Source organism: Oncorhynchus mykiss, chromosome 18 (assembly GCF_013265735.2).
Source record: "Oncorhynchus mykiss isolate Arlee chromosome 18, USDA_OmykA_1.1, whole genome shotgun sequence".
Lineage (NCBI taxonomy): Eukaryota > Metazoa > Chordata > Actinopteri > Salmoniformes > Salmonidae > Oncorhynchus > Oncorhynchus mykiss.
The window spans coordinates 40,841,277-40,865,771 of record NC_048582.1 but is presented as its reverse complement, the minus strand read 5'-3'; the positions used below and the strand labels follow the sequence as shown (position 1 = coordinate 40,865,771).

Genomic DNA, 24,495 nt, shown 5'->3' with positions numbered 1-24,495 from the left:
GGCTTGAAAACAGTTCAGAAAGTAGTTGTCCTGTTTTAAGGGAACAGGACAGTGCCTTAAAAAGAAACAGTTCACTCCTGAATTAAACTTTTTTGGATGTGGTGTAGATCCAGCCTATTTATCTCCACCCCAAAAGAATGGGAAAGATAAACACTGTCTACAAATGCTGCTAGTATGTCCAGTTCATTTGGAATGGAGGTATGTAACATGATCTAAATAACAGATTGTGTGTTTTCAACTCATCTCAACATTAGACCACTTAGGACATCTGTAAACATTTGACAAACAGATGTTTTGGAGTGATCTGTCACATTTAATAAATGACAGCATTGGAGTATAGTAGGAATAGATCCTTGCCAAACTTTAATACCCTCCTCTCCAACTTTTTTTTATTTACAATTCCCTCATGAACCCAGTCCACCTTCACTGCATCCTTTTCATGCTCCCTGCGTCTAAAGCTAAACGCTGACCCTCATTTAAATTGAAGAGAATAATCCGCAGCAAGAAAGAACAGGAGTAATTTTAAGCAGGACTTCTAGCCCTACCTAAAGGTCCTTGTTAAATTCTAACTCTGCCAGAGAATGTACTTTGTCCGCAAAAGGCCATTCTCCTGCCCCAACTCTCAATCAAAAAGAGTCACTCGTGTCATGCACCTGTGGGAGGGTGACTCAGGTTATTGTGTTTAATTACAACTATATTAGGGTTGACCCGTGTTCCTGTTCTCTACCCCCCCCTCATCTCCCAGTACCCCTGACCCCGGCGCGGAACCTGCGCTTCTCCGACGTCGACCACAGCTCGGCCAGGCTCACCTGGGAGGCGACGTCCAAGAAGGCCAACGGCTATCGCATCATGTACGTCAAGACAAACGGAGTGCAGACCAATGAGGTGAGAGCTCACGGCACTTGGCCAATAAATCAGCTGGACTTTAAACCCATGAATAGATCATGTTAATGTTGCGGACTTTCCCGCTAAAGAAATAACTTTTCGAAGACTGATTTATAGAAAAGTAGGCATCACTGGAATGGATACCAAATTTATAAGATGAGTTAAATAAAATATATATACTGTTTTATTGTCACATAGAGGGACTCACACTGACCGTTAACCCTGACCTCTCTCTTCCGTGGCTATAGATGGATGTGGGCCGCATCACCACCCTGTTGCTAAGGAACCTGACATCATTGACAGAGTACACGGTGGCCATCTTTGCTATCTATGACGAGGGCCAGGCAGAGCCCCTTACTGACAGCTTCACCACTAGTAAGACTGTCTCTACCCATATAAGCAATGCTATTGGCAGCTCTTGGCTTTCAACAACAGCCTTTATAATACAAAAAAAGGCTTTAAATGCTGTGGCTTGTAGAAAGTGCCATAGAAATATAATTAATAGAACGGACATTCCCATTCAATTCAACGTTCCGTGATGGGTGGGCATTCTATTTCTATGGAAAGTGCTAACAAATGATCTAGCTGTATTTGAAAATGAAACACTGATGTAAGTGAACAGTTTCTTACATGTGATAAAGTGTATCTAAAAGTGAGTTCAGACTGTGAATATGACCACTCATATGCAAAGTGAAGTGGAGCTCTCCTTCCACTATTTTGAGGCATCTTTACCCTTTGTGTGTAATCCAGATACAGTCCCAGAGCCTCTGAACCTAAAGACCAGTGAAGTCTCCACAGAGAGCTTCAGGGTCTCCTGGGAACACTCAGCCCAAGACGTGGTCCTCTACAGACTCACCTGGACCCCAACCAGAGGAGGAGACACTAAAGAGGTCTGTGTCTGATTGCTGTTGGTTAGTTGAATGGATGGATAGTTCTCTGTCTGTGTGTCTGTGTATCTGTGTAACGGCCGTTGGTGGAAGAAGGTGAGGACCAAGATGCAGCGTGGTACGTGTTCATATTTATTAAATAGAACTGAACACTAAATACAAAGTAACAAAAGAGAACAACCGAAACAGCTCCGTCAGGTGAAAAACACACTAAACAGAAAACAACTACCCACAAACACAGGTGGGAACAGGCTACCTAAGTATGGTTCTCAATCAGAGACAACGATAGACAGCTGCCTCTGATTGGGGACCATACCAGGCCAAACACAGAAATACAAAACATGCAACAAAACATAGAATGCCCACCCCAACTCACGCCCTGACCAAACCTAAATAGAGACATAAAAAGGAACTAAGGTCAGGACGTGACAGTCTGTCAGTGCAGTTAGTGTCTCACATCAGCTAAAGAATCTCTGACGGCTAATGAATTGCGTCTGCTAGCGGATTTTCTGCTACGTGATTTCTCCCACACTGCTCGGCATACTTTCTATCACACCCCTGAGTGTTTAAACACCTCACACACATGGTTACGGGCTTAAAAAAAGAAGACACCTGCACCATGTCAGATATAGAGTATAAAAAAATCTTCTTTATTAACTTTGAAATTAAGAAAACGATTAATAACATTCCACCCATGTGGCCACAGATGGCGCTTTTGGTCATTGACCGCAGGAATGGGCTACAGTGCTATTTTGAAGCCCTTTTGATGACTGTAGAATTCCAGTCCATTCGGTTGCAGCGAAATATCTGACATTTTTGACTCAACTTCTCACTACATCCCCCCTTCCCTCCATCCCTCCCCCTCTCTCCATCTCTACCTCCCTCCCTCTCTTTCCATGGTGAAGATGCTAGTGAATGGTAACAGGAACAGCCACCTGCTGACTGGACTGAGGCCCATCACTGAGTACGAAGTCTCTCTGATTGCTGTCTTTAGAAACGAGGAGGAAAGCGACGCCGTGACCCTCACAGAGTCAACAGGTAATTAAGGGAAACTCCACTCCAATCAGGGTTAATTGAACATTGGGGATTGCATTGATTATTGCATTGATTTAGTGTTGCCACTGTGCTACTGCTTGCTCTTTGTTAAAATCGTGCATGTCCACAACACAACTTTTTTACCCATGTGTTGTATGTTTGCTACAAGGCATTGTTCATTGAGATTAGTCTTGAGAAACACCTTTGTGCTGAAACATTGACATTAAAGTCAAAACTACACTACATGACCAAAAGTATGTGGACACCTGCTTGTCGAACATCTCATTCCAACATCATGGGCATTAATATGGAGTAGGTCCCCCCTTTGCTGCTATAACAGTCTCCACTCTTCTGGGAAGGCTTTCCACTAGATGTTGGAACATTGCTGCGGGGATTTGCTTCCATTCAGCCACAAGAGCATTAGTGAGGTCGGGCACTGATGTTAGGCGATTAGGCCTGGCTTGCACTCGGTGTTCCAATTCATCCCAAAGGTGTTCGATGGGGTTGAGGTCAGGGCTCTGTGCAGGCCAGTCAAGTTCGGGGAGCATTGTCATGCTGAAACAGGAAAGGGCCTTCCCCAAACTATTGCCACAAAGTTGTAGGTACAGAATCGTCAAGAAGATCATTGAAACCCATTTCACGAAGCTCCCAATGAAGACTTCTTGTGCTGACGTTGCTTCCAGAGCCAGTTTGGACCTCGGTAGTGAGTGATGCAACCGAGGACAGACAATTTTTGCAATGCACTTCTGTGAGCTTGTGTGGCCTACCACTTCACAGTTGTTGCTTCTAGATGTTTCCACTTCACAATAACAGCACTTACAGTTGACTGGGGCAGCTCTAGCAGGGCAACAATTTGAAGAACTGACTTGTTGGAAAGGTAGCATCCTATGACGGTGCCACGTTGAAAATCACTGAGCTCTTTAGTAAGGCTATTCTACTGCCAATGTTTGTCTATGGAGATTGTACGGCTGTGTAATTTTATACACCTGTCAGCAACAGATGTGGATGAAAAAGCCAAATCCACTCATTTGAAGGGGGTGTTCACATACTTTTGTATATATAGTGTATATCTCCTCTAATTCTTCTTCTGAAATGCTCACTATACAAATCAAAATGTATTCATTAATTGATTGATTTATTGATTGACCCGACCAATGTATCTGTTTTTCAGTGGCAAGAACAACTACTACCACAAAAGCTACTACAACCACAACTACCACACGAGCTACCACCACAGCAGGTAAACTAGATATTTTTCTCGGTCATGTACTGTATCGATTTTTCTAAAGTTAATTTTGTGAGCTTTTAATAGTAATTTCCTCAACTTGTCCTGTTGTTTATAATAGTGATAGTAATGTATCATAGTGATAATGGATTGCATTTATATAGTGCTTTTCACTTGGTTTGAAATTGCAATTCACCTCATCCTTCATCAATGGAAAGAGTTTACTTCCAAAACGCTATATCCCCCCCAAAAAATCTTCATTTGTGTTTTTTCATTAGAAATGATTCCTTATGGGTTCCTTCATGTGTCGGTGAAATATACATTTTCTCCGATTTTTTTATTAATAGATTTGAGAAAATGTGTTGTTTTGCAAGACGCTGTACATCCATTGATAGGCTGGTATGGAACGTATGGATCCTGTATATTTGACTGTGATATGTGGTTGTCTCACCTAGCTATCTTAAGACAAATGCACTTACTGTAAGTCACACTGGATAAGAGCATCTGATAACTGACTAAAATGTCAAATGTAAATGTTTTACATACAGATCTCATATTACTGAATATATTTTATTTAAAAAAAAAATATATATATATATATATATATATATATATATATATATATATATTTTATTTAAAAAAATATATATATATATGTTGGTGTCACGAATGTATCATTTGTACAGTTTTTTTTATGACAAATGTAGTTATTTGACTGTGTAAAACCTAGCAGTGCTAATTATTTCTCTGAGATTGAGGCGGAAATATAGCGTTTAAAAAAAAAATATTTGTCTCTGAAATTAAACCATGAATTAATAGATTTGAAACACATCTGTCATTGAACAACCCCATGCCATGATTAGATAGGGAAAAAATACACCAATCTCTTTAATATTTTATTTAAACAATAAAAGCAACTTTACCAACATTTGTGAAAATGGATATGTAGTTTTGGATTGAAACTCTTCATCCTGTATGTAGCTATGATCTCATCAGGATCCCTGTGTTTGTGTGCCCTCTCTTTCTGCACTGTTGCATCATTAGTCTATTAATATTGTGTTTATTCAAATGTATGCATGCAACCACACAGTCTGCATAGTAAAACCACCTGGTGTCTCTATCCTATCTCCATTTTCCACCTCCCTTTCTCAACTCATCCTCGCTTCCCTTTTTCTCCCTCCCTCCACCCTCACTACCCTCTTTTTCTACCTTCCTCCAACCTCCTGTACCCTCTCCCTCCTTTCCTCCATGCCGCCTTCCCTCTACCCTTCTCCCCCCCTCCCTCTCCCAGTTGTGCATCTGGGTGCGAGGAACCTCCTGCTTAGTGATCACACCACCTACAGCATGGAGGTGTCCTGGGAGCTGCAGGACCGCAATGTGCGTCAGTACCGCGTCGCCTATGTCACCGCCAGGGGCGATCGTGCCGAGGAGACGGTAAGATGCAGACAGAGGAGACGTTGTCTGTTAGTACCCCCCCCCACCCCACCCCACCACACACACACACACACACACACACACACACACAAACACAAACACTTCCATAAACACTTCCTAGAGATTGGGGTTGTATGGTAGTCTTTATGCCAGATGCCTAGTGATATAGTGTTTAATCAGATTCCTTATCTATTGATATCAGAATATTGTAGTCCGGTGAGAATGTAGTCGATAAGTATTACTTATCTGTTGGATGAACCTTGCTGATTTTGTGATGCGGTGTCCCAAGCCAATGTTACAGCCTCATTGAAAGATAATAATAGAAAACAATACAATGAAATCGTGTCTTCAAATAGGATTTCAATGACAAAACAACAATTCATTCCTGGTCCAATGCTATAGTACAGGAAAACTCGGAAAAGTCGCTGAAGCCTTGCATTTGGTTTCTCAAATCACCGGCAACTTCCAGCACCACATAGCCTGAACAACTCCTATCCAATCACAGTTCACTAAAGGCCAGCCCAGCAGTAGAAGCAGTAGAGTGGAACCCACAGCTCTACTCTGTAGCAAAGGCAATGCGATTGATAGTTTGCATTCTTCACAGATACTTCATTCCAAACTAGATTGAACCGCCCAAATTATAAATAGTTTATGAGGGAGCGCCCGCATAATAAAAATAATCTAATTTGGCAACTGCGGTGGCATTGGGACTCGGCCATTCGGGTCGCACTCCGTCCTGCGGTCCCCCCCTTCGAAAAAGCTAACTGCTATTTTCATCACGTTTGCCTGAAATTGATTTGTCAAGCTCGCCGCTCGCCGCTTGTCATGGCTGTGAAACTTTTTGGGACGGAGGCAAGGCTAGACCGCACACGCTCGGAATGCAAACAGGAATGAGAGGAGGAATGGAGAGTGGATGAGAGAGAGACAGAGAAAAAGAAGATGCCTGGGAGAGAGAGAGAGAGAGAGAGGGAAGAGGAGGAGTGGCTTTAGTCCAGAAATGACAAACATTCTAGGTGATTCTGAAATTAGACAGCCTGCATTACGAATTCACAGTGTTCACATGTCGAGTTATGCACTGTGCAATACATTACTCAATTAACTTCTATAGCCTAACTCCTGAAAGTTTAAAAGTATATTTTTTAAACTATTTTTCCAATTAAATTTACTGATATCAGTGTCTAGGTAGTCTATACCTTCATTTCAAATTCAATGTCTATTTATAATTAAAATTGTACATAAATTGGGGGCAAAGTACCCCAAAAAACATACTTGTTTTCTTTTGTAGCAAGGCAAGCGTAGCATTATTTGTGATTTCTAACTTCATGTACATTTCTATGCCTGTTAGTACCCCCTATATGACTTTGCAATGAATTGCTGTTTAAATCTATATTCCTGTCAGCTATTAGATGTGGATATGAATTAATAATTGTTTAATTCATGTTTATTATGTACATACAAAGATTAATACGCAACCAGAGCCAGTATGATTCTAATTCTAGTTTTCTGCTCAAGTGTAGACCTGACATGTTCTTAACTATTTGGGGGAGGTATTCTTTCTTGTTATTCACTGATTGCCTAAAAGTCCTAGACTAGAGTTTCTCCTAGATACAGTATTAACTTAATCTCGTGTCTGCTCAATTTTGTTTCATGGCCTTAATCATTCAATTCAATCAGTCATTTGCTGAATGGTTTTCTCCAATACAGCATGTTCATTCACTCACTATCACACGTTATTGCACATGACGTAAGGACATGAAGATTCCCTTAACATACAAAAGATGTGAAAACAGAAATCAGATCAGTTGATCTTTCTGTTATCACTAAAAACAAAGCCATCACAGAGCTCCTATTAGCTCGCCTGGTCCCAGACTTCACCTCTACATGTCATGCCAAACAATGACCATAGTTTGGGAGTTGGAAAGACAGCACAGACATGTCTGGTGCAAGGCTACCTACTAGCTTCATCTGTTCCTCTGATGCAACTCCAGTACATTTAATCACCAGTCACATCGACCCAGCATGTCCCTTAACCGGCCTCCACTCCAGACAATACCAGAACCTAGTCCTAGTATCGTGATTTGCAGTTGTGTGTGTATCTGTGTTCTAGAAAATGGTCCCCGGTGGTCAGAACAGTCTGCTGCTGCAGCCACTGCTGTCTGACACGGAGTACAAGGTGACGGTCACCCCAGTCTACACTGACGGAGATGGCCCCGGTGTCAGCCGCATGGGACGCACCTGTAAGTCTGTCTGCATGACCTTCTCTCCGTGGTGACATTTTAGTGACAGGCTCGGACTCTGAGATATGTGTTCTGTTCTCTTCGGCACAATGGAAGCCTCTGTGCTTCTGTATTCTTCTGTCATGTAGAATATGGAACTTTAAAGACCCAGCAGGTACAACTGCTCAAATCATGTTGAATGGTTGTAATGACCGTTTCAACCAGTGTTGCACATGGGGAATGAGTTAGTTAAGTAGTTCATGAACCCTCACCGTAGGTGAGATAACCATGCTCTGTATATCATTGACACATACTGAATAATCCAATGGAAGCTCTTCACCTCTACATCAGGGAGCCCTCGTAGGCTTAAATAAACTGTTGATTTGACAGGAGATGGTAATTCCTCCTGTGGAGGTTTTCAGAAGCTTAGCAAAATCATTTTTATGGATTTCACATTTACATTCTTCCTCAAATGCAAACATGAGTAGTTGCTTTTTATTTTCCCTGCTCTGAAAATGACAGTCCCCTTTAAGAATGAAAAATTAGGCTAATCCCTCAAACGACGTGTCACATTGGTTGTGTGTGTGATTTGTATTGTATGGAACAGGTCTGGACAAGTTCTGCTAACACTACTGAATCCAGTTGTAATTCAGTCCAACGCTGTGAGGCTGTGACTCAAAGTTAGTCATCTAAAAGCCCATCAGATGTGTATTGGGTTTAGAACTGCCAACGTGCTTCTCTTTTTAGGACAGGAGACTGAGTGACTCATATGTACACAGAGTTTCTCATCTACAATTCATTACTGTACTTGATGAAAATGTACCTTTTCTCTGAGTGTGTTCTGTTCTCTCTTTCTGTCCATCGCTCACTCGCACTATGCCTTTATCTCTCTCTATCCGTCTGTCTGTCTCTCTTTCTTTTTTCCTCTAATTCCTTCTCTATATCTATCTGTCTCATGTCTCCATACTTTCCCCCCCTCTATCCATCTCTAATTTCATTCTCTCTTTCCCTTGCTCTTTCATTCATCCTGCAGTGCCACTGTCTGCTCCTAGGAACCTGAGAGTGTCGGAGGAATGGTACAACCGCTTCCGTATCACCTGGGACACTCCCCCATCCCCAACTATGGGCTACAGGGTCGTCTACAAACCCATCTCTGGTACACACACACACACACACACACACACACACACACAGTACTGCTTATTTCAAAGATAGCCCATCTAACCCACAAAAACCCTACAACACACATCAATGCTGCATATAAAACAAATATATCATACTACTACTACTACTACTACAACTCTTACTACTACTACTACTCTTACAACTACTACTACTCTTACAACTACTACAACTACTACTCTTACAACAACTACTACTACTACAACTACTACTCTTACAACTACTACTACTACTACTACTACTACTACTACTACTCTTACAACTACTACTACTACCACTACTACTACTACTCTTACAACTAAAGGTACAGCTACTACTACTACTACTACTCTTACAACTACTACTACTACTACTACAACTACTACTCTTACAGCTACTACTGCTACTACTACTACTACTACAAATTACAATGAATTACAATTACTACTAGTACTGCTACTAATACTAATACAACCATTACTATTGCTGATATTAATACCGATACTAATACTACTAATACTACTACTACTCCCACTACTACTACTAATGCCAATACTACTAATACTACACACACAAACACATGTTGTGAAAGTGCATGAACCCTCATTCAATATATTGTGTTAACTACAAAGGATGATATTCTGGGCCACCTCCTACGCTTGTGATCCCACTCATATGTGATCTGGTCAGTTCATCACCTTCTAAGCACGAAATGTTTAGTAAAAGAGAAATTCCTACCACCCTATTTATATATCTGCTAGAGGGAAAAATCGCCTTGACACAAAACACGTTTATAACATTCCACACAATGATGTCTAAAGCTGTTTTCTGACTGACAACCCACTACTCAAACTCCAATTCACACTTAATACAATGCGGTATTCATGAAATTCTAGCAATCACAGTCAGCTGCAAAAAATCAATAACGTCTTAAATGCTCCTTAGGCGAGAGTAGCCTTTGAATTCTGCAAGCAGTGTGCTGTAGTATGTGTGGTGGTGAATGTGAGCTCTTTCTCACACACACACACACACACACACCAAACCCTCTCTTTTTCACAGCTCCGGGACCTGCTCTGGAGACCTTTGTGGGCGAGGACGTGAACACCATGCTGATCCTGAACCTGATGAGCGGTACAGAGTACGGCGTCAGGGTCATCGCCTCCTACACCACCGGCTCCAGCGAGGCCCTCACTGGCAAGGCCAGGACACGTGAGTAGACTATCAGCAGCCCCAGGTAGAATGGGACTCGAGAATGGATATATGTTAATTAATCGATTATTCAACACAACACCTCCAAGTAGAGCAGGACTCCAGAATGGATACTGTGTATACTGTGACTGCATAATTACTTACTTATCCCCTTTGTGCATAACAAACTTAATTAATTTATTAAACACTTTCTGGTCACATTGATCACTGTCAAGGTGATTGGGGCACAATGTTTGTCAAATACACTTCCGTTATTCATCATCCTCTTTCCAGGTTGGCCCCTCTACATTTTCCAGACGCTCTTATCCATAGCGACTTATAGGAAGGAGTTCAGTGCCTTGCTCAAGGGAACATCAACAGATTTTTCATCTAGTTGGCTCGGGGATTCAAACTGGCAACTTTTCTGGCGTTGCTGGCCCAACGTTGTTAACCACTAGGCTACCTGCCTCCCTCTCTAATTTGAATCCCCAACTTTCCCAGCAAGCATAGTTTGGATCAAATGTAGGTCAACTGGTGCTGTCTGAGATTGAATCAGTGCGAATTATTGAGTAGCACAGCTTCACTCCATCGGAGACTGCAGCCACCACAATGATATCAAGTGGTCAGGCAGGCGTGCCTAATGTAGTACCAGTGTCAGCAACCCAGCACTGTAACGGAGATCATTGTCTTATTAGGGCTGGCAGCTCCCAGATAATCAGATTGGAAGGGGGAGTGGAAACTAGAGACTCGCATTCGTTTGCACATAACTACGATATCACCTTGTGCATGATAATTAAGTAAAGCACGCTTGGGTAGAGAGTGATTTGAAGGGCATAGATAGAGATATAGCAATCAGGATAGGGGTGTCTCTTGGGTGGAGTTTGATGCCTGACTGACACAGAGTGAGCATGTTAATGAACCCTGCACTACAGTAAGAAACAATGGGGATAGCTCAATGTCATGTTCAAGATCTCCTTGTTTTACAGTCATTTATGTGTATAGTTACTTTGTGAAAGTCAATGAATTGTTGTATTGTATGTTAAGAATTATGTAACAGTCTACTTGTGTAAACGTTAATTAATTTATTCATATGCATTGGGAAATGTGCATGTTCCAAGATATGCCGATTTAGATTATTTACCGAACAGTTGTGAGTAAATTCGTTTCCGTGACTCTGAATACAAAATATGGACATCATTTACTCCAAGCTCCCCAAAATAAATGGAGTTTATTTACAAAACGCTATATCCACCAATTTTTCACTTTTGTGTTTTTAATCAGAAATTATTGCTTATGGATACTTTCATGCGTGGGTAAAATATTACTCTTCTCAGATGTTTTATTGATACAGTGCCTTGCGAAAGTATTCGGCCCCCTTGAACTTTGCGACCTTTTGCCACATTTCAGGCTTCAAACATAAAGATATAAAACTGTATTTTTTTGTGAAGAATCAACAACAAGTGGGACACAATCATGAAGTGGAACGACATTTATTAGATATTTCAAACTTTTTTAACAAATCAAAAACTGAAAAATTGGGCGTGCAAAATTATTCAGCCCCCTTAAGTTAATACTTTGTAGCGCCACCTTTTGCTGCGATTACAGCTGTAAGTCGCTTGGGGTATGTCTCGATCAGTTTTGCACATGGAGATACTGAATTTTTCCCCCATTCCTCCTTGCAAAACACCTCGAGCTCAGTGAGGTTGGATGGAGAGCATTTGTGAACAGCAGTTTTCAGTTCTTTCCACAGATTCTCGATTGGATTCAGGTCTGGACTTTGACTTGGCCATTCTAACACCTGGATATGTTTATTATTGAACCATTCCATTGTAGATTTTGCTTTATGTTTTGGATCATTGTCTTGTTGGAAGACAAATCTCCGTCCCAGTCTCAGGTCTTTTGCAGACTCCATCAGGTTTTCTTCCAGAATGGTCCTGTATTTGGCTCCATCCATCTTCCCATCAATTTTAACCATCTTCCCTGTCCCTGCTGAAGAAAAGCAGGCCCAAACCATGATGCTGCCACCACCATGTTTGACAGTGGGGATGGTGTGTTCAGCTGTGTTGCTTTTACGCCAAACATAACGTTTTGCATTGTTGCCAAAAAGTTCAATTTTGGTTTCATCTGACCAGAGCACCTTCTTCCACATGTTTGGTGTGTCTCCTAGGTGGCTTGTGGCAAACTTTAAACTATACTTTTTATGGATATCTTTAAGAAATGGCTTTCTTCTTGCCACTCTTCCATAAAGGCCAGATTTGTGCAATATACAACTGATTGTTGTCCTATGGACAGAGTCTCCCACCTCAGCTGTAGATCTCTGCAGTTCATCCAGAGTGATCATGGGCCTCTTGGCTGCATCTCTGATCAGTCTTCTCCTTGTATGAGCTGAAAGTTTAGAGGGACGGCCAGGTCTTGGTAGATTTGCAGTGGTCTGATACTCCTTCCATTTCAATATTATCGCTTGCACAGTGTTCCTTGGGATGTTTAAAGCTTGGGAAATCTTTTTGTATCCAAATCCGGCTTTAAACTTCTTCACAACAGTATCTCGGACCTGCCTAGTGTGTTCCTTGTTCTTCATGTTGCTCTCTGCGCTCTTAACGGACCTCTGAGACTATCACAGTGCAGGTGCATTTATACGGAGATTTGATTACACACAGGTGGATTGTATTTATCATCATTAGTCATTTAGGTCAACATTGGATCATTCAGAGATCCTCACTGAACTTCTGGAGAGAGTTTGCTGCACTGAAAGTAAAGGGGCTGAATCATTTTGCACGCCCAATTTTTCAGTTTTTGATTTGTTAAAAAAGTTTGAAATATCTAATAAATGTCGTTCCACTTCATGATTGTGTCCCACTTGTTGTTGATTCTTCACAAAAAAATACAGTTTTATATCTTTATGTTTGAAGCCTGAAATGTGGCAAAAGGTCGCAAAGTTCAAGGGGGCCGAATACTTTCGCAAGGCACTGTATATTTTAGAATGTTTTATTTAGCAAAATGCTATTTAGCCATTGTTTAGCTGGAATGGAATATCCGTATCATGTATATTTGACTGTGATACTGTATGTGGTTGTCTTACCTAGCTATCTTAAGATGAATGCACTTACTGTATGTCTGGATAAGAGCATCTGCTAAATGACTAAAATGTCAAATGTAAATGTTTTACATACAGATCTCATAATACTTATTGAATTTATTAAAAAAATATACGGTATGTTGCAGTATAGCACAACAATCTACTGAATACTGATCCATAGACATTCTTTTCAGTCTTAGTCCTGTTGTGAAATGGCTTCCAGTATGATGGGTCTGCTCACCTTATTTTTTTGTTTTTTTAAATGTAACCTTATTTAACTAGGCAAGTCAGTTAAGAACAAATTCTTATTTACAATGACAATCCTGGACAGCACTGGGCCAATTGTGCACCGCCCTAAGGGACTCCCAATCATGATGCAGCCTGGATTTAAATAAAATATATATATTTTATTTAACTAGGCGAATCAGTTAAGAACAAATTCTTATTTTCAATGACGGCCTAGTGACGGAACAGTGGGTTAACTGCCTGTTCAGGGGCAGAACGACAGCTCGGGGGTTTGAACTTGCAACCTTCCGGTTACTAGTCCAATGCTCTAACCACTAGGCTACCCTGCCGCCCAGGGACTGCAGTGACGCCTCATGCCTTAAACCGCTGCGCCACTACGCAAGCCCAATGTTTCCAATGTGATGAGTTGGATCTATAGTGATAATGTGCCTGTCTCTCTGTCACAGTATACCTGGGAGTGACCAATCTGAACACCTACCAGGTGAGGATGAACAGCATGTGTGCCCAGTGGAGTTCCCACCGCCACGCCACTCTGTACCGTGTGGTCATCGAGTCGCTGCTCAGTGAGTGCCCAGCACCACACAACCACATACACACATACACACATCAATTTGCCCTGTTCCATTTGAACCAATAACCGTTTTTTTTACAGTATTGAGCTTACTATAAGCAAGTCATTTGTCATGGCAGCACAATATCCACACCCTCTCCTTGACAGTATGCCCTTACTTTTGTGTGTAGACGTACACTGTACAGTACACTATATGCAACCAAATCCACATTGGTATTCCCCACACACTGACACAGCCACTCTAGTGGAAGGAGGTGATTACCATGCGGCCACACGTCTCCATGTGGATAAGGCTGTCAGCTCCCCCCTAGAATCCACATGTGATCCCGGTCAGGAATTATGCTCCTGGCAGGGAATCTCGGTTGGGACACGGAAACCTGCAGGGAGAAAGATTCACTTGTAATACCGACAGGGATTTCACACTTCCCTAGCAGAACTGTATAAGGAACTGGGGGATTGTCATTTGTATATCATAGCATTTGAACAATATTACATGTTAAATTATGCTATATTATATACAGTATAAAGCATAAGATATAACATCAATAGGACAGACTCTGGGGGCTATATTTTGGGTTTCAGTTTCGAATAATATACATTAGGCCTACATGGCTTTTTAACAGCCGAGCTTAGTTGACGTTTACATATCCTATGGTTAAATAAGTGAACGTTGGCTAGCCAAGATATACTTGTTATGCAGATGACCGTAATTGCACCTCATTGCAACTTTTTGAAAAAATTAAACAATTGGGTTTCTGGTTCAATGTGCTCTGACAGGGGAAGTTCCAGATACTTCTGTTTCAGCTTGTAGTTAACTAGATACTGTATTTGCCACAAAGCAGAACATTATGAGGCAAAAAATTATATTCAGGAAAATATTGTAAGCGCCTTTTATCTTCTAAGTCATAATTATCACCTCACAGACGTGAGACTTCCAACCAACTGTCAGTGTGCAGGTGCACTGAACTGGCAAATGTGGTGCAGTCCATGAGGAGGAGATGCACTGCAGTACTTATTGCAGCTGGTGGCCACACCAGATACTGACTGTTACTTTTGATTTTGACCCCCCCCTTTGTTCAGGGACACATTATTCAATTTCTGTTAGTCACATGTCTGTGGAACTTGTTCAGTTTATGTCTCAGTTGTGGAATCTTGTTATGTTCATACAAATATTTACACATGTTAAGTTTGCTGAAAATAAACGCAGTTGACATAGAGAGGACGTTTCTTTTTTTGCTGAGTTTAGTATTCCAGTCCATATGATAAAACAAAATGCATCCTGAATTAATGAAAGAACCTGGCATTAATCTAATTATAGACAATTCATGACATTCAATGATCTATTTATCCTAATATACAGTCAGCATATAGTGGGATTTATGCAACAGATGGCATGGAATATTTCAGCAATGAAACATTTAAAATGTCAATGTCTTATCAATGCTGTGTTGATCCCAATATGAGTATCATCTGCCAAATAGGAAAATAATGCGAGCAATTCATCAAGTTTAACACTGAGACCCAAACATCATTATTATCGTGTAGCGTTTCGCACATTGCAATTTCGCAGCATTACCGTTGGGAGCTCCTGAAATATTAGATCTATCAGCCGGTATTAAGCCCAAATTAGGATTTATGATGGCTAGATAAATATATAATTACCCAAAGAAAATACCACCTCGGTGTATGAGTGAAATTGGCTTAAATTGAGGCCTTAAGGGGAAGGTTCCGAAATTAAAATTCTGGGGTGAGAAATGAACCCTCCACTTCCACAGGAGACCTCATAATGAGATTCTACTCATGGAAAGGCCACTGCTCGGGTTGCCAGATATTTGAATAACCCCGAACAGTTTGTGTAAGAGGCACCGGTCTTAATACATGGTTTGTGTGAAGAACTGCAATGCTGCTGGGTTTTTCATGCTCAACAGTTTCCTGTTTCGTACACTCAGTGCATATTGTGATGGTTATTCTGTCATCATTTTAGATGGACATAAACAGGAGGCAAGGCTGGGAGGAGGAGCCACCCGGCACTGCTTCAATGACCTGATGGCTAACACGCAGTACAAAATCAGTGTGTACGCCCAACTCCAGGACACAGAGGGGCCTGCAGTCACCACCACAGAGAGAACCTGTAGGTGTCCCCATCAACTGCTGCTTAGTATACACTCTACAACAGCCCTACAACCGTCTTGCTACTATTCTCAGGAAGGATTCTTACAATGTTGTGACAACATAAGTTCCAACATCACCTCAACAGTCTAGCTCAAGGGTCGGCAACCGGCAGCACGCCGGCCAAAACCATACCCCGAAGTGATTTATTTTGGCGCCCCAAAGTTTTTAGTTAAAACATAAACAAAAAAAGTATTCCCTCTAGACTGTAGCAACGTCGTTACAACATTATCCACACCAAACATACAGTACATCAACATGTCTTACAGACAATCACAACATATACAATATTTTCAAGACATTATTAGCCTCCTGGGAGGCACTTGAATGCCTCTCCCAGGAATGAATCATGATTCGGTCTGTGGCCAACCACAACAGTAATCAAGGCACTCTCTCTAACCCACCAGGCATTTGTTTGCATTGAATTGCTTTACTCTAAGTGTAGACACTGATTTATAGCTTTGTTTTGATGCAGATTAGAGCTAAAGGCCTTTTTTAAATTACCCTGCGTTTCCCCAGGCGGCCTTGCAGGCTGCCATCAAAAGTAATTCCCAGTTTCATGTAGCTGAATAACTACGGCGGTAAAGTATATGCGAGTTTCAGCAGGGTTCCAGAGCTAGAAAAAAATGTTTAAATTCATTTCAATTTGACTGCCGCTGTTGGTAGTGATCAAGCTAGCAAATTACTGTATATGGGTAACTTAATCATCAACTCGGCATGCTGCTAAGCATAAGCTACCATCTCAGATTTATTCTCTGAATTCCTTCTGATTCTTCTATCATCTGACTGGTTATATATATTATGTTTGATGCTATTATCAATGTGGTATCTTCTGTCTGTAGCCATTTTTTTTTTTTACTGTAAATGAAAGCCTCACCAAACATGTGGTTAGGTGAGGTGACACAGACAACTAATGAGGATGTCATAATGATTTGTGTGTGTCTTATGTCATTGCTTTCATGCAGTCCCTGTTCCCACCCCAGCACCCACCAGGCCGCCCACTACCACCCCTCCTCCCACCATACCCTCAACCAAGGAAGGTAAGACAAAAAGCCTGTTGTAAACACATACCTGTTGGTCCGAGTGTGGTCCATTCGATTCCTATCTGGTAGACCAGTACCGATGTCATCAGTGTTTTCTCTAGTTAACACTGATGCTTGGTTGGGCTGCTGGAGAGAAAAACTTTAGGTCTGTATATTGCGTTTAGTAAGCTATAGTGCTTTTGGCTTGGCCTCAAAGCCCTTCGTGTTCCTTTATGGAGTAAGGGGAACTAAATACTGTCCATTTAGAACATCTACCTGGGTGATGTAGCGCAGCAATTTTGCACTCAAATGCTCACAAGTCCCCACCCATCGGCAAATAGATAGTGTAGAGATATCCCCTATGGTAGATTATCTATGTATTTTTGTTCAACTCACTTAGAGTGGCATGAACCTTAATTAACATACAGGGCCTACAGAAAGTATTCACATCCCTTGACTTTTTTTCACATTTTGTTGTGTTACGAAGTGGGATTAAAATGGATTTAATTGTAATGTTTTGTCAACATTCTACACAAAATACTCTGTAATGTCAAAGTGGAAGAACATTTCTAACATTGAAAAAAATGATTGAAAAATAAACACTAATATATCTTGATTACATAAGTACTCAACCCCCTGAGTCAAGACATGTTATAATCATCACCTTTGGCAGCGATTACAGCTGTGAGTCTTTCTGGGTAAGTCTCTAAGAGCTTTCCACACCTGGATTGTGTAACATTTGCCCATTATTATTTTCAAAATACTTCAAACTCTGTCAAATTGGTTGTTGATCGGTCTCCCGAGTGGCGCAGCGGTCTCAGGAACGTTCACTGTCTTCTTGGTAAGTAGCTCCAGTGTAGATATGGCCTTTTGTTTTAGGTTAATGTCCAGCTGAAAGGTGAATTCATCTCCCAGTGTCTGGTGGAAAGCAGACTGAACCTCTAGGATTTTGCCTGTGCTTAGCGCCATTCCTTTTCTTTTTTATCCTGAAAACTCCCCAGTCCTTAATGATTACAAGCATACCCATAACATGATGCAGCCACCACTATGCTTGAAAATATGGAGAGTGGTTCTCAGTAATGTGTTGTATTGGATTTGCCACAAACCTAACACTTTGTATTCAGGACAAAAAGTTTGCTTTGACAGATTTTCCAAATCTGCTTTGACAGATTTTTTGCATTATTACTTTAATGCCTTGTTGCAAACAGAATGCATGTTTTGGAATATGTTTATTCTGTACAGGCTTCCTTCTTTTCACTCAATTAGGTTAGCATTGTGGAGTAACTACAATGTTGTTGATTCATTCACAGTTTTCTCCTATCACAGCCATTAAACTCTGTAACTGTTTTAAAGTCAGCATTGGCTTCATGGTGAAATCCCTGAGCGATTTCCTTGCTTTCTTAGCAGCTGAGTTAGGAAGGATGCATGTATCTTTGACTGGGTGTATTGATACACCATCCAAAGTGTAATTAATAACTTCAACATGCTCAAATGGATATTTCATGTCTGCTTCTTTCTTTCTTTTTTTACCCATCTACCAATAGATGCATTGGAAAACCTCCCTGGTCTTTGTGGTTGAATCTGTGTTTGAAATTCACTGCTCGACTGAGGAACCTTACAGATAATTGTATGTGTGGGGTACAGAGATGAGGTAGTCATTCAAAAATCATGTTAAACACTAATATTGCACACCGAGTGAGTCCATGGAACTTGTAACGTGACTTGTTAAGCAGATGTTTACTCTTGAACATATTTAGGCTTGCCGTAACAAAGGGGTTGAATACTTATTGACTCAAGACCTTTCCGCTATTCATGTGTAATTCATTTGTAAAAAATGTCAATAACAACAAAGAAATGACACTTTGACATTATGGGGTATTGTGTGATTGTGTGTAGGCCAGTGACAAAACAATCTCAATTGAATCCATTTTAAATTCACGCTGTAACACAAGGAAATGTGGAAAAACTTAAGGGGCGTGAATACTTTCTGAAGGCACTGTAATTTTGTTTGGTGAAAGGTTCGAGTAAATTAAAGAGCCCTCAGAACAGGCAGTTACCATGGAAATCACTCTGTCAGGTTGCTTGGTCAATTTTAAACCGGTCCCTGACTGACATTCAAACCTCAAATGATTTCTGACACAAATATGTGAATCTAATACAAGTTAATGTAATGCAGTGTCTATTGCACGGTCATGACTACAGACATCTGAAATGATAGTAAAGCTGTTTAATGTGCTTTTAGAATAATCACAAATCTATTCAGACTTTCAAAAACGATCACATATGAGCTTTTTAGTCTGAGATAATACCATAAGCTGGAACTTGTGTGACCTTGTGTCTTGAGTTTCAAGTCAGAATATCTCAGAATATTTACAATTCTCCAACAAACACATGCAACATAGTATTATTATACTTGTAGAAAAACTTGTAGAAAATGTGTAAAAGTTTAACTTTATTTGCTGTTTTAGAGAACGATAATCTTAGCAGTTTTCTTTTTTCCTACACAGCTTTCCCGGGATGAGTCTTGTAAAAGTTAACTGAGAACTCAGTCCCCTCTGTTGGAACTTCCAAGCCTGTAATTGTTATTGTTTTATTATTGTCATTGTATGCCTAGGAAACATCAACAAACGCTACTTTTAGTTCACTTTGCTTCCCACGTACTAGCAACTTGGTTATTATTTTTGTTTCCTTTGAAAATGACAGAGCAGAACAGTAAACAACAGGAAATGAGGTATTCTACTGGTCAATCTGTCCCTGGCTGGCGCTGATATGCGAGAGGGAAGTTGTTGAGATAATTGCCAATCATCGCAGCTCCTCTCTCGTAACCTGTGGAGAATGAGAAAGCTCTCTCCATTCTCCATTGTGATTCTTCCACTGCTGCCTTTTGAGGCTAGAGTGTGTATGTGTGTATGTGTGTGTGTGTGTGTGTGTGTATTGTTCTCTTTCTTTGTCAGTTTGTATTATATATGCTGTCTATTGTAGGAACTCTTATTGTGGGCACTGAATTTAAATTGCTCTTGATAAGAGCATGTTCTAATTGCCTTGTAAATGTAAATGTCCTGTTCAGTCTCCCTCTGTCTCTTTCTCTGTTTGTATATTCTTTTCTCTCACTCTTCCACTCTCTCCCCTCTTTTCCTCTCCTTTTCTCACTCCTCATCCCTCTCCCCTCTTTCCTCATTTCTCCTCATCCCTCTCTATCCCTCTTCCTCCTCCCTCCTCCTCCTACTTTTCTCTACTTCTATCACTCTCTCCTCTCTCGCTCCTTTCTCTCATTCCTTCTCTCAGTTTGCAAGGCAGCCAAGGCAGACCTGGCGTTCCTAGTGGATGGCTCCTGGAGCATCGGGGATGAAAGCTTCCTGAAAATCATCCGCTTCCTGTACAGCACCACAGGAGCCCTTGACACCATTGGACCAGATGGCACTCAGGTAAATATTGACACCTAGATCAACCAATGGGTGAGGTCCTGTAGCTAGCATTTACAGTGCTGTAGTGATATACTCAAATAAATTGTAATTAATGGTCTTAAAATGTATGAAGGTACATTTATATTTGACTCTTGTGTCACCTGTGCTTTTATGAACAATGCCCCAGTTTTCATTAAACTCATAGTATCTTTCTCCTGCCAGGTGGCCATTGTCCAGTTTAGTGACGATGCTAGAACCGAGTTCAAACTCAACTCCTACGACAACAAGGAGAGGCTACTAGAGGCCATTAACCGCATCTCCTACAAGGGAGGGAACACCAAGACAGGCAAGTAGACTTTATTAAAGCCAAACCTTTGTCAAACCTTATTCACTCCCTACCAATGAAGAGTTTTCATATAACTACTCTGCATACATTAAGTCCCCATTTATTTTTCTTTGAATTTCTAAAGGGACTCCCATAACAGTTAATTAACAGGATAACTGAATCCCATTGAGACAGCTGTAGCCGCCAGATGAACAGAAATACCCCTTATTGACTTTCCTTTTGTAACCTGCCAAAAAAGAATCCGTCATTGTAATCAGACAGGCCAGAGTTGTCAAGCATGGCTTCCGGAGAACAGTGAGACACTGTCACTAATCAGTGTTTCTAAGTACCAAACCCAGGAACCCCAAGGGGAGCGATAATGCATTCTCCAAGTCATCCAGCAATGTTTTCTTTTTTTCAAACGGGTGTAACAAAGAAGTTCGCTTGGTAATGATAATTGTTGCATTGTGTTCTCCTTTGATTCTGCTGTATTTGTGTGTAATGTGTATAATTGCAGGTGGGGTGGGAATAATAACTACATTGTATATTTTTTTGCTGAATCATTTGCAGTGATAGTGGTAACCCAAAACCATGATCCTCTACCAAGTAACCTGGCTAAATCCTGCTGTCAATCTCACTTTGAGTGTAACTCCTCTCTTCATCTTCCCCTCCTCCCTCTCTATCTCTCTCTCTCTCTCTCTCTCTCCCTCCACCCCTCCCTTCATCCCTCCTGCTAATTCTCTTACTCTAGGGCTAGCCATCCGGCATGTGAAAGACACCATCTTCACGGTGGGGGGAGGGATCCGGAGGGGCATCCCCAAAGTAGTGGTGGTGTTGACTGACGGGCGCTCTCAGGACGATGTCAACAAGGTCTCCAAAGAGATGCAGATGGAAGGTAATGCACATGATGCGAGAATTCAATTGAATAGAAGGTGGTACAAAAAAAGTATCTGTATATGTTAGTCCACCAAAATGTCCTAGATTTGCATGCACATTACACACAATTGGCAATAAAGTATGCTTGCCTTCTTCACAGGGTACATTGTCTTTGCCATTGGTTTTGCGGATGCGGACTACGGGGAGCTGGTGAGCATCGCCAGCAAGCCCAGCGAGAGACACGTTTTCTTTGTGGACGATTTAGATGCCTTCCAGAAAATTGAGGAAAAGCTGGTCACCTTTGTTTGTGAGGCTGCCACTGCCAGTGAGTCCTACATCCATGTTATTTGGAAACAGGGAAGGGGCATATTATTGTGTCTATTTTTATCCATGGAGTGACATAAATGTTTTGTCTTTCAGCTTGTCCTTCGGTGGCGATGAGTGGCAGTACCTTGCCAGGTTAGAGACTGGAGCATGCTTACTTATAGAACCTCTTCATGCTTCCTAGCATATAGGGCACAGTCAAGACCTCTACTCTCTGACCCGTTGACTAGTTCCGACCCCAGTGTAACTGTTATGCACAACATCACTGTAAACTGGACAGGGACAGTACAGTTGACACAGATCATTTCAAACACTGGACTCTGAAGTGTCAACCCATACCATTAACACTGCGCGAAATGGCCTGTTTCCGAAGTCATGATAAAACAGATTATTTTTACTTATCAGTAGACAACTGTGTATGGATATATCTGCTTTTACACCGACTCACGGTTGTTTATGTTGTGGCTGCAGGTTTCAGGATGATGGAGATGTTTGGCCTGGTGGAGGGTCTGTATGGACGTGTATCAGGAGTGTCCATGGAGCCTGGCACCTTCAACAGCTTCCCCTGCTTTCGGCTGCACAACAACTCCCTCCTCGCCCAGCCCACCAAGTATGGAAACTATCTTAACTAAAAGGCATTACAGTGCATTATCTTCCATCAATCATGTAGAATTTAGTAGATGCTCTTGTCCAAAGTGACAAAATGTCAGGAACTACAATGATACAGGTTGCTTAACACAAGTAGACAACACTTCATATATATTATACCTTTATGACAATGTATTTAAGTATTGGCAACACTTACCCAATGATAACAAAAACATCACCTTATAGCATACAACTAACCCTACTCCCCTGAATTGAATACTCTTTTCCTGTCATGTGGCCTAACAATGCTGTTATTACAATGAAGAGGTGGTGATAATGACAGACAGCTGGCCTTGCCTGGTCTATTTCCTCTCCTTTATCTGCAACAATCCCCACACCACATCACACAAAGCATAGTCATTTTGTGTTCCATTCTCAAATTATAATGCAGCAAATGTGGTCCAAATACAGTATGGAGAAACAATTGCTTCCTGCTCCTAACCTCTCTTTCAAATTGAAAGACACTATTGAAAGAATTTAACTGGCAAGTTGAAACAGCATTTGAAAATGTGTTTAACAACAGTTGAACTCGGTGACTGTGCTACAGTACAACAAAACCTGCAGTACGTTCAGACTAGAGCCTATTGTTCTGTGAACTTTCCACTCCAGGTTTATCCACCCTGAGGGCTTGCCCTCCGATTACACCATCACCATGCTGTTCCGCCTGCTGCCTGAAACCCCCAAAGAGCCCTTTGCATTGTGGGAGATCCTTAACAAGGACAACGAGCCCCTGGTGGGCGTCATCCTGGACAGTGAGTAGAATGCCGGGGGATGGGGCTGGGACTTGGTTGCTGTCATAAGATAGACAAAGCAATGGACATTTCCCCAGGTGTCTCTGCTCATTTATCAGTTGTGAGCAGCACAAATATTTTGTCAATGTAGGCTACATTTTCAAAAGGTATCCCGTTGCTCAGATTGCACAATGTCTACTAAACTGTCCGTGCCTCCTCTATTTGAAACGAGAACATTCCTCACTATATTCGAGTTGTACTGTATACTGTCAAACGGTTCTCTTTCCAACTTTAGACGGTGGCAAGACCCTCACCTTCTTCAACCACGACTACAAAGGACAGTTTCAGACTGTGACCTTCGAGGGACCTGAAATCAAGAAGCTCTTCTACGGCAGTTTCCACAAGGTCAGAGTTCAAAAGCACTCCTTGTTGTCTCACTTCCTCAGTGCAAACGCTAAATGCTACAACATCACCCTAACACCTCAGAGAATGTCCTGCTTCCTGGCTATAAGCCAGCTTGTTGAGGGATGTTAAGTCACTCTTGTCTGGCTGTCAGTGGAGCTTACAATACCTTTGCCCACATCCATGGCCTGCTGCTAAAATGAACGAGGATGTGCTTTATCTCTTCACTGGCACAGCTATCTGATAGTGTATTCAGGTCACCCACTTGCCAATGTCATAATCATCCTCCGTCTACAGATAACTAACATTATCATCCCTGAGTGAGATGTAGCACCTGAAACAAACACAGACCTTTTTTGGAGCAGTTTGTAAATCACTTATGTTATGACTGTTCAAATTGCTTCAACTTTTTTTGCTGCACAATAATAGTACTATATGTCATTTAGCAGACGCTTTTATTCAATGCTACTTACAGCCATGCGTGCATACATTTTACGTATGGGTGGCCCCAGTGGGACTATAACCCACAACCTTTGGCGTTGCAAGTGCCGTGCTCTACCAACTGAGCCACACGGGACCAGTACACAGTGTGTGGCTGTAGCAGTAACATATACTGTGGGTAATACGGTGCCATTATGATATTCACAAGGAATCCCCTTCATATTTCACC

The 24,495-nt window shown here is 41.4% G+C and overlaps 1 protein-coding gene across 4 annotated transcripts in view; it reads left to right on the top strand.

The window, feature by feature from the left end:
• The window catches only part of LOC110496254 (collagen alpha-1(XIV) chain), an 87,166-nt gene that overhangs the window by 36,221 nt on the left and 26,450 nt on the right, over positions 1 to 24,495 (top strand). For all 4 annotated transcript variants that reach the window (XM_021572039.2, XM_021572040.2, XM_036952831.1 and 1 more), the window contains 20 exons: positions 746 to 885; positions 1,134 to 1,260; positions 1,636 to 1,775; positions 2,678 to 2,810; positions 3,979 to 4,047; positions 5,324 to 5,466; positions 7,574 to 7,703; positions 8,716 to 8,838; positions 9,903 to 10,052; positions 13,800 to 13,916; positions 15,909 to 16,055; positions 17,059 to 17,133; positions 20,401 to 20,540; positions 20,742 to 20,865; positions 21,596 to 21,739; positions 21,881 to 22,045; positions 22,141 to 22,179; positions 22,516 to 22,654; positions 23,302 to 23,444; positions 23,719 to 23,828. In XM_021572039.2, coding sequence (XP_021427714.2) covers positions 746 to 885; positions 1,134 to 1,260; positions 1,636 to 1,775; positions 2,678 to 2,810; positions 3,979 to 4,047; positions 5,324 to 5,466; positions 7,574 to 7,703; positions 8,716 to 8,838; positions 9,903 to 10,052; positions 13,800 to 13,916; positions 15,909 to 16,055; positions 17,059 to 17,133; positions 20,401 to 20,540; positions 20,742 to 20,865; positions 21,596 to 21,739; positions 21,881 to 22,045; positions 22,141 to 22,179; positions 22,516 to 22,654; positions 23,302 to 23,444; positions 23,719 to 23,828 — 2,498 coding nt within the window. The remainder of the gene's footprint in view (positions 1 to 745; positions 886 to 1,133; positions 1,261 to 1,635; positions 1,776 to 2,677; positions 2,811 to 3,978; positions 4,048 to 5,323; positions 5,467 to 7,573; positions 7,704 to 8,715; positions 8,839 to 9,902; positions 10,053 to 13,799; positions 13,917 to 15,908; positions 16,056 to 17,058; positions 17,134 to 20,400; positions 20,541 to 20,741; positions 20,866 to 21,595; positions 21,740 to 21,880; positions 22,046 to 22,140; positions 22,180 to 22,515; positions 22,655 to 23,301; positions 23,445 to 23,718; positions 23,829 to 24,495) is intronic.